General features: G+C 47.8%; 1 protein-coding gene across 1 annotated transcript in view; it reads left to right on the top strand.

Annotated features, from left to right (window-relative positions):
- Nucleotides 1–10645, top strand: part of CUNH20orf194 (chromosome unknown C20orf194 homolog) — a 99669-nt gene that overhangs the window by 48582 nt on the left and 40442 nt on the right. Inside the window, exons 11-17 of the mRNA XM_015821289.1 lie at nt 974–1055; nt 1811–1847; nt 3142–3229; nt 4514–4590; nt 6219–6263; nt 9146–9191; nt 10291–10402. Coding sequence (XP_015676775.1) covers nt 974–1055; nt 1811–1847; nt 3142–3229; nt 4514–4590; nt 6219–6263; nt 9146–9191; nt 10291–10402 — 487 coding nt within the window. The remainder of the gene's footprint in view (nt 1–973; nt 1056–1810; nt 1848–3141; nt 3230–4513; nt 4591–6218; nt 6264–9145; nt 9192–10290; nt 10403–10645) is intronic.

Consider the following 10645-nt stretch of genomic DNA (forward strand, 5'->3'; position numbering starts at 1 on the left):
TGTGTGTGTGTGTGTGATCAGCCCCAGCAGGCAACCGTTTGCGCTCTTTGGCACCCACTCATCCAGAGAAAACCTGAATTCGGGCAATTTCAGTTTCCCCTCGGAAGGACACCTGCTCCGCAACACGGGCCTGGCTGGCAGCATCGCCAAACACATGGTAAGCCTAATCCTGCATGAAATTTTAAGCAGCAGCTGGGGTCATTGCGTCTCGTGGCCTGGGGAATTCTGGGAGTTGAAGTTTGCTGTTCTCCAAGCTGCCAAGCTTCAGAAACACAGCCCTGGGAGGAAATGGAGTCGTTCTGGTCATAAACCTGAGCTGTGACAAACAGACAGATTAGATGATAGATGATAGAAATTGGAGAGAGAGATTAGACAGACAGACAGACAGACATAGATTTGATAGATGTTAGAGATTGTAGAGAGATTAGATAGATAGATAGATAGATAGATAGACAGACAGACAGACAGACAGACAGACAGACAGACAGACAGACAGACAGACAGACAGACAGACAGACAAGACGGATGGACAGATAGACAGAGAGAGAGAGAGAGAGAGAGAGAGATAAGACGGATGGACAGACAGATGGACAGAGATTATATATATATAAAGAGAGATATTAGATGATTGAATTAGAAAGAGATGGATGGATGGATGGATGGAGAGAGAGGGATGGACAGACAGACAAACAGATTTGATAGATGTTAGAGATTGGAGAGAGATTAGATAGATAGATAGACAGACAGACAGACAGACAGACAGACATAAGACGGACGGACAGACAGATAGATGATATATATATAAAGAGAGATATTAGATGATTGAATTAGAGAGAGAAAGGGATGGATGGATAGATGGATGGATGGATGGATGGATGGAGAGAGAGAGATGGATGGACAGACAGGCAGGCAGGCAGGCAGGCAGGTGTTGAGGCCCTCATTGACCAGTCCATTTTGTGTTTACCCACAACAGGCCGTGCAGTGTGTCTCCCCCAAGGGCCCTCTGGCATGCTCCAGGACCTATTTCTTCGGCGCCACCCACACTCCTTACCTTGGTAAGTCCAGCCGCCAAACCAGGACTCCTCACCTGCCTGGTTCTTGAGGATCCCCCATAAATAGGCAGCCCTTAAAAATGCCCGTAAGTTCAGGCTACTACGGGGCAAAATGCAGACCAGGGGAGACGATAGCAACTCCCTCTTGGCCTTTTTTAAACCCCCCCCCCCACTTCCAGATCTCTCTAGAAACAGCTAATAAACCTCGACTTGTCGCTCAGCGCTATATATCCCAAGTTCAGCATGCTTAAAGTGCACACAGGAAGTCCTCAACTTACGACTGCAACATAGCCCGACACTTCTGTCACTAAGCGAGACATTGGTTAAGCGCGCTCTTCCCCATTTTACGACCTTTCCTGCCGCAGTTGTTAAGCGAATTCACTGCAGTTGTTAAATTAGTCACACGGTCGTTAAGCGAATCCGGCTTCCCCATTGACTTGGCTCGTCAGAAGGTCGCAAAAGGGGATCACGTGACTCCCCAGGGACGCGGCCACCGTCATAAACGTGAGCCAGACTTCCAAATTCTGATCACGTGACCGCCGGGCCGCTGCGACAGTTATAAACGCTCGGACGTCACTTTTTTCAGTTCCCTTTGTAAATTCGCACGGTCCTTAAATGAGCCGTCGTAAGTCGGGGACTACCTGTGTATATCCTAAGTTTAAAATGCTAAACGTGCATTGGAGAAATTTCAACAATTGTATAAAATAATCTAAAATAACAATGGAGAAATAACTGCGTTTCTCTATTTGTCCTCAAAGGGAATGGCGATGGATTGGAAAAGAAAACGGAAGACGTGTAAGTCTTTAAAAAATGTCCTTTTATGCTCCTGCAGTCCTTTCTAAGCACTTCTTGCCTTAACAGAACAACCCAGAGTGTGTGCCAGTTGTGATTGTGCGCCGTACACAATTGCAGTTTGAAATGCTTTATTTCCATTTTTAAAAAATGTTTTATTGATTTTCTAGTTTTACATTTAAGTATTTAAAAAACAACATGGCGGCCGAGTTAATTGAAAATTTAATGACATACAAGTATCTTTAGTACAAGTCTCAAACTACTACATTATTTCCTTTCTTTTCCCCTTAGTATTTACTAAGGGGAAACAATTAAACTAAAACAATTCCTACTATATCAATTAAATAAAAATAACATTCTTACATTTATCAATAATTTTTAGCTTATACATATCCTGGTTATTTTAACATTCAGTCTTTTATAGACAATCGATGTCCTAATTAGTTTTCCCCAATTTTTAGTTTCCCGTTAATATTTAAATTTAACATTTAATATTTATACTGTCCAAGTTTTAAGTAACCAAAGTTCCCTTTATCACAATTCATCACAAAGCCTAATGTTCAGAACACACATCTTATCTATTTGGATATATTCTATTGAATGCTTTATTTCCAGAGACTTTGATTTCCATCTAAAATCAGAGTTTTCCCAATAAGCTTGTTGATTTGCCTCAGCTTCTTCACTTTTTTTTTAACCAGTGGCATCTAGTTACCAAGATTTACGTTGTGTCTTTTTTAAAAGTCTAATCTTTACCGAAGCATTTTTAACAAGATAAAAGAATTGCAAATATTAGAAAAGAAAGGAAGAAAATAAAGACTGGTAGATGAGAAAGAAAATAGGAATAGAAATAAGGGGAACATGTAGGGAAGGAAAAGAAAAAAAGGAAGGAAGGAAGAGAGGGAGGGAAGGAGAGGAAAAGAAAGGAAAGGAAAAGAAAAAAGGAAGAGAGGGAAAATGAAGGAAAGGGAAGAAAGAAGAGAAGGAGGGAAGGAAAAGAAAGGGAAGGGAAGGCTTCCAGGCTTTGTGACAGCCGTCATAATTACATTTATATTTTATCTTTATTTTATCTCTCTAAAAGTTACATCAGTTTCCTTCTTTCTGCAAACGCCCCTTTCTGATCTTGAAATCCATAAATGGCAACCATTATTTCTTCTTTCTTCGGGGTCTTTTCTTTTTAAAAAAAAAACTATCATTGTAAAGGAACTTGGGATTGTGCGAAGTTAAAAATCTTAAAATAACTTTCGTAATTAATGTTGCATTTCTTTTTTTTTTCTTTTCTTTCTTTCTTTCTTTTTAGCAAACTCTTATCTCAGATCTATTTCGCTGTGGTGGAGGCTGTCCTGGCCGGCATAGAGACTTACTCAAAAACGTCCAGTGTTACCAGGGTGTGTTTTTTTTCTTTTTTTCAAAACGGAAAGCTTGCGATTAGCCTTCGGTCCAGGTAGTCCTCGACTTAACAGCGGTTCATTTAGGGACCGTTCAAAGTCACAACGGCACTGAGGAAAAGACAAAAAGTTTCACACGTGCTATTTCAGCATCCCTGTGGACCTGTGATCAAAAGTCAGACACTCGGCAACTGGCTTGTACTTACGACGGTTGCAGCGTCCCCTGGGGTCACGTGATCCCCTTTTACCATCTTCTGGCGAGCAAAGTTAACGGAGGAAGCCGGATTCGCTTAACAACTGCATGATTTGTGACGACCCGGGGCACAGCACCGAGGCAGTGTAGTCAGCTGGCAATCCAAACCGCCCTTTAATTGCTCGAAATTTCCCCCAAATGCTCCCACGTTTCTGGCAAGCTTCAAAACCAAGGAAGACACACACACACCTTCAGCTGCCTCTGGCTGCAAGTAGTTTCACATACAGTCTGATTAGGCAAGGAATTTACTCAAGGCCACGGAGATAACAAGGAATGACACATACATCCCAAACCTAACGAGTCTGTGGAAATACACGCTTGCCTGAGCAGTTTCAGAAGAGAAGCCAAAATACAATCCGAGGTCTTTGAACATCCAAGCAACGTTGTCAGCCAGTCCATGGCTCAGAGTTTCCGGGTTTCCAAGCAGAAGTCACAGAACAAGAGATCAGCAACAACACACACAAAACTCCAAGGAATCAGCGTTTGTTCCCGACAAATGCCTCTCCTCACAGCGTCTCCTTAAACCTCATTCTCCAGGTGTGCCTTGTGGAGAGGGGCAGGACGCATTCCTCCCGAGTAGTTGAGCCTGCCTGCGTTGTTCCCTCCTTCTCTCCACTCTCCGTGCTCTAGGATCAGGAGGGGTGGCCCTTACTCATCACCTGAACTCTGCCTCTCCTGTTCCTCCTGTCCCGATCCTGAAGGGCCCTGGCCTGCCTCGGCCTGCTCTTCCGCACATTCCTTTGAAGCCACAGGCACCTCTCCCTCGACCTCCGTAGGGTCCCATTCCAGCTCATTTTCCTCCGCAGATTCAGGCTCCGACGGAGGCATGACAATTCCCTTAACAACTGTTGGGAAAAAAGGTGGCAAAATAAGGCGTGAGTCCCTTCACAACTGTCTTTCTTAGCAACAGAAGCCTTGGTCTCAATTTTAGTTGTACGTCAGGGACCACTTCTATTGTGCGACCTGCTTGATTCCCCTGTCTGATGTGCTTATGTGTAAATTTTTTCTCCCCTCATCCTTTCTCTTCTCAGGCGAAAGAAGGAGCTGAAAAAGTGTTTTTCAAGATGCTTGAGACCTTTGGACTTTCGTGCTTTAAAACTCCACTACGGTACGTCTCTCTGTTAGCATTTTTCTACACAACTGAGATTGTATTGAAACCCAGAAGTCCCCACCTTTTTAATTTGGCAGCCCGGAAAGGGAGGCAGGCACTGTTACACATGTATGCACGCACAAATGGGCCACGTGCGAGCACGGGGATGCGCAAACAGGGCCGCACGAGTATGAGTGCCACAAATGGGCGGCGCTAGCACCAGCGGGATGCTTGCTGCAGAGCAGCACCAGTGCTGGCAAGATGCTTGGTGTGGCGCTAGTACCGGAGGGATGCTTGGGGCAGTGCGGCACTAGCACCGGTGGGACGCTTGGGGCAGCACTAGTGCCACTGGAACTCTCAGGTTGGCGCGGTGCTAGTGCCGGAGGGACACGTGGCGCTAACGCTGGCGGGATGTTCAGGGCAGCACTAGTGCTGGTGGGATGCTTGGGGCAGCGCGGCGCTAATGCCAGCAGGATGCTTGAGGTGGCGCTACTGCCGGCGGGATGCTCAGGGCATGGTGGCACTAACGCCAGCGGGATGCTCAAGGTGGCACTAGTGCCGGCGGGGCGCTCAGGCAGTGCGGCGCTAACGCCAGCAGGATGCTCAAGGTGGTGCTAGTGCCGGCGGGACGCTCAGGGTGGGGTGGCGCTAATGCCAGCGGGATGCTTGAGCTGGCGCTAACGCCAGCAGGATGTTTGAGGTGGCGCTACTGCCGGTGGGATGCTCAGGGCGTGGTGGCACTAACGCCAGTGCGATGCTCAAGGTGGTGCTAGTGCCGGCGGGACACTCGGTGGGGTGGCGCTAACGCCAGCGGGATGCTTGAGGTGCCGCTAACACCAGGATATTTGAGGTGACGCTCAGGGCAGGGTGGCGGTAATGCCAACGGGATGCTCAAGGTGGCGCTAGTGCCAGCGGGACGCTCGGGGCTGGGCGGTGCTACCACCGAGGGACGCTCGCAGCGGCACTACACGAATGTCAGGAGTGAGTCACACACACGCGTGCACTGGCCGTGCCTTCATGCAGTCCGATGGCCAAGAGGCCACGGCCCGGTAGTGGGCCACGGCCTGCAGGTTGGGGACCCCTGGTGTAACCGATCGGTTCATGCCGGGCTGATTTTTTTGAAAACACGGAATGACTCTCCTTTAGTTCTCTGCACTACAGATAGTCCTCGACCTACAGCAGTTTGTTTAGTGACCATTCAGTTACAACGCCATTGAAAGGACTTGGGACCGTTTTTCACACTTAACGGCCGATGTGGCATCCCTGAAGTCACGCGATCAAAATTTTGACACTTGGCCACAGGATCATACTTACAAACGTGGCAGTGTCCCTGGGGTCACGAGACCCCCTTTTGCGACCTTCCGGCTGGCAAAATCAAGGGGAAAGCGACAACCATGTTATTAACACCTGCAGCGACTCACTTAACAACCGTGGAAAGAAAGGGGGTAAAATGGGGCAAAATTCGCGGAACGACCTGTCTCGCTTAGCAACGGAAATGTTGGGCTCCACTGTGGTCGTAAATCGAGGACTACCTGTGGTTTGTTCCTCCGATTGGCCTGTAAAACATGGCATTTAGTTTTAACAGGAGAATCCGCTTAACTTCAGCATTTCATTTATCTTTTTTAATTTCTCCCTGTTTTGTACAGCACCAAGATAGATTTCTGGATTCAGGCTGTGAACAAGCAGGGGAGGTGAGTGCTTCCCTTCTCTTCGGTTTGAAGCTGTTTGATGTGAGGGCCTGTGGTCCTCTTTGTTGCCATTATCATGATTAGATTTTTTTTTATCCCGCCATTTTGTATATATCTAAATCTACGTAAAGACTCCTGCCTCCTCTTTCTCCCACAGCAACGATCCTGCGAGGTGGGCTGGGCTGAAAAACAGGGATCGGTCCAGGTAGCTTTCAGGCCTAAGGCGGGACTAGAACCTATTTTTGCCCACAGCCACAGCCCTGTGAGGTGGACTGGGCTGAGAGAGAGAGAGTCACCCAGTCAGCTTTCAGACCTGAGGCAGGACTAGAACTCACAGTCTCCTGGTGATTGGCTCAAAGACAGACAGCCGGCTCTCATGCCTAAGGCGGGACTAGAACTCACTGTCTCCTGGTGATTGGCCCACAGTCAAACAGCCGGCTTTCATGCCTAAAGCAGGACTAGAACTCAAGTCCCCTAGTGATTGGCCCAAAGTCTCCCAGCTGGTTTTTGTGTCTAAGGCGGGACTAGAACTCACCGTCTCCTGGTGATTGGTCCAAAGTCACCCAGCCGGCTTTCATACCTAAGGCAGGACTAGAACTCACCATTTCCTGGTGATTGGCCCAAAGTCTCCCAGCTGGTTTTTGTGTCTAAGGCGGGACTAGAACTCACCATCTCCTGGTGATTGGCCCAAGTCACCCAGCCGGCTTTCATGCCTAAGGCAGGACTAGAACTCACCATCTCCTGGTGATTGGACCAAAGTCTCCCAGCTGGTTTTTGTGCCTAAGGTAGGACTAGAACTCACCGTCTTCTGGTGATTGGTCCAAAGCCACCCAGCTGGCTTTCATGCCTAAGGCGGGACTAGAACTCACCGTCTCCTGGTGATTGGTCCAAAGTCACCCAGCTGACTTTCATGCCTAAGGTGGGACTAGAACTTACCGCCTCCCAGTTTCAAGGCCTGTATCTTAACCACTAGCTGGCTTTCACGGAAGCAGAGAAGACACTGTTTACATTCCGACATAATAACGCTAAACCATGATACAAACTTCAAACTCAAATGGCTTAATGGAAAACGAGGGCATCACAAATAACCTTTTTCGGCATATCTTGGGCCTGTGCCAGCCCTCCTCCCCGAGGGGCATAAAGCAAGCAGCAGTTGAGGCGGGCAGAGATATTTTTTTTTGAGCTGCCAGTCCAGCGTAAGGCAATATTTAGTATTCTCCGCATGAAGATCCAGGTCGCGGAGGGCAAATTATACCGTCTGCTTCGGCTGTTTATGCTGGCTTGTCTGCTTCTGCGGGCAGCATTTTTGACCCCGGAGTCTCTCGTTGGAAAGAGAGCGCCCTGCAAACACACCTGTTGTGCTTAATCACGCACGAGAGAAGAGAGGGAGCCCGGGAAAGGACGGGGTGGGAGGGAGGACACACGCAATCAAGAGATAGAAACTGAGTCCGTCCGAAGCTTTTTCTTGTGGGCTGAAGACCCACAACAGCCCTTTGGGGTAGAGCAGATCCAGAAAGCCACTGTCCTGTCTGCGGGAATAAGAATGACCTTGGCAGACAGAAGGGAGAGCTGGGAGATCAGAATCAGAATGGAGCTGGAAGGGACCTTGGAGGTCGTCTAGTCCAGCCCCCTGCTCAAGCAGGAGACCTTATATCAGATAGAGTCTCCAGAAGTTGCCTCCAGAAGTTGTGAATGCGCCAACGCTGGAAGTTTTTAAGAGGAGACTGGACAACCATTTGTCTGAAATGGTGTAGGCCAGGGTTTCCTGCCTGAGCAGGGGGATTGGACTAGATGACCTCCAAGGTCCCTTCCAACTCTTCTATTCTATTCATTTTATTCTATTCTATTCTATTTCTATTCTATTAATTCTATTTCTGTTCTATTTCTATTTCTATTTTATTTCTATTCTATTAATTCTATTTCTATTCTATTCTATTCTACTCTATTAATTCTTTTCTATTCTATTTCTGTTCTATTAATTCTATTTCTATTCTATTCTATTTCTATTCTATTTCTGTTCTATTAATTCTATTTCTTTTCTTTTCTTTTCTATTCTCTGAAATGGTATAGGGTTTCCTGCCTGAGCAGGGGGTTGGACTAGAAGACCTCCAAGGTCCCTTCCAACTATTCTATTCTATTCTATTCCTTTTTCTATTTCTATTTCTATTCTATTAATTTTATTTCTATTCTATTTCTATTCTATTCTATTAATTCTATTCTATTTCTATTCTATTGTTCTATTGTATTATCATTATTCTATTCTATTAATTTTATTCTATTCTATTCTATTCTATTCTATTCTATTCTATTCTATTCTATTCTATTCTATTCTATTCTATTCTATGAAATGGTGTAGGGTTTCCTGCCTGAGCAGGGGGTTGGACTAGAAGACCTCATTATCATCATCATCATCATCATCATTATTATTATTATAGATGAGGCAACCGTCACGTAAAAAGGGTTAGCGTTCTCATCCCACAGAAAAAAAGAAGAAGTGTGGGAATCATCAGAAAGGACCCTTCCTAATTTTCTGGAAAGTAAGGTAAAGGAGATCCAGTTTGGTGTAGCGGTGAGCTAAAAAATGGGAGACGGTGAATTCTAGTTCGGCCTTAGGCCCGAAAACTGATTGAGTGACTTGAGGCCAGTCACCAGGAGAGGGTGAGTTATAGTTCCACCTTAGGCGTACAAGTCATCTGGGTGCCTTTGGCCAGTCGCCAGGAGACGGCGAGTTCTAGTTCTGTTCTACTTTCCAATTCTAAAAGTGTTTTTTTTTTCTTTATTTCTGCCCAACTTACGCTACTGGGATTGAATGTGGGAGACGTGCCACGTGATCTGCCTCGCCCTGCAACGGACGCGTCCTAAAATCTTATTTTCCTCCCCTGCAGAATTATTCCCGTGGATAACAAAGACAGCCTGTACTTGGTTAAAACTGTGAGTATTTTTTTTCTGCCGGCTGCAGAATTACTTGCGTTTGAAACACGCCGAGGGGCGTTTTTCATTGCAATCTTGGACCGCGGGAGAAACCGGTGGCACTTAAACAGCCGTGTGACTAATTTAATCGCCGCAGCGATTCACTTCAACAGCTCCGGCAGGGAAAGGTCACAAAACGGGGCAAAACGACCACCGTCTCGCTTAGCAACGGAAACTTTGGCTTCCACTGTGGCTGCAAGTCAAGGACCGCCAGTCCCTTTTCTCAGTGCCGTTGCAACTTTGAACGGTCACTTAAAGCAGTGGTTCTCAACCTGTGGGTCGGGACCCCATTTGGGGTCGATCGACCATTTCACGGGGGTCGCCAAGCAAGGCTGTCCGCCATTTTTTTTGTCCGCCATTTTTTCCCCTTTTCTGGCGGGTGCCTTACCTCCCTTGGGCTGGGCCAGCTGGTGGTCGGCCTGCTCCGTCTCTGCCGCTTGCCAGCTACGCCTTGGCTGGCGCAGGGGGCGGAACCACGCATGCGCAGCGCTCCCGGGCAGGGAAAGTCCTCGACTTACGACCGGTTGGGTAGTCCTCGACTTACGACCGGTTTAGTCCTCGACTTACGACCGGTTTAGTCCTCGACGTACGACCGGTTTAGTCCTCGACTTACGACCGGTTGGGGTCGCGGCATTAAAAAGGTTGAGAACCACTGACTTAAAGGAACTGTTGTAAGTCGGGAGCTGCAGTTCGCTTAGTGACTGCTTCAAGTTACGACGGCACTGAAAAACATGTCTTGGAACCGTTTGTCACACTTGAATCTCCCTTGCGGCATTAAAATCCAGGCCCTTGGCAACGGACTCGTATTTATGACGGTCGCCGTGTCCCCTTTTGCGACCTTTTAAATAAGCAAAGTCAGTGGGGGAGCCGGCTCCTCTTAACAACCTTGTTACTAACTTAACAACCGCAGGGTGTCGCTTCGCAATTGCGGCAGGGAAGGTGATCAAGTGGGGCAAAGTTCACTCCGCGACCGTCTCGCTGAGCCCCGGAGAGTTCGGGCTCCCTTGCGGTCGTACGTCGAGGACTGCCTCTAACGCGCTTTCCTCCCGCTTGGCTGCAGGTGTCCATGGCCGCGTACGACATCCCCGACCTTCTGGCCGGGAGAGGCTGCCTGGGCTCGGTGGTCTTCTCGGAGTCCTTCCTGACGTCGCAGATTCTCGTGAAGGAAAAAGGTTCGGTGGGGAGAAACGGACCTCGTTTAACTTTCAGGACGGCTCTCAAAGAGGGTCGAAGGGGGTGGTGTGAAATGGGGGGGGTCCTTGGTGCTCTCTGGGCTGGGTTGCTTGCTTGCACTGGCGCTGTTGATGTTAGCTAGTTGGGCCATGAAACGTCTGCAAGGAAAGCACCCAGCTCAGAGAGAACCAAGGATGCCACAGTCCCTTTTTTCCTCCTCCTCCTCCTCCTCCTCCTCCTCC

This window comes from Protobothrops mucrosquamatus, unplaced genomic scaffold (genome assembly GCF_001527695.2).
Source record: "Protobothrops mucrosquamatus isolate PMUCROS unplaced genomic scaffold, P.Mucros_1.0 scaffold1297, whole genome shotgun sequence".
Classification (NCBI taxonomy): domain Eukaryota; kingdom Metazoa; phylum Chordata; class Lepidosauria; order Squamata; family Viperidae; genus Protobothrops; species Protobothrops mucrosquamatus.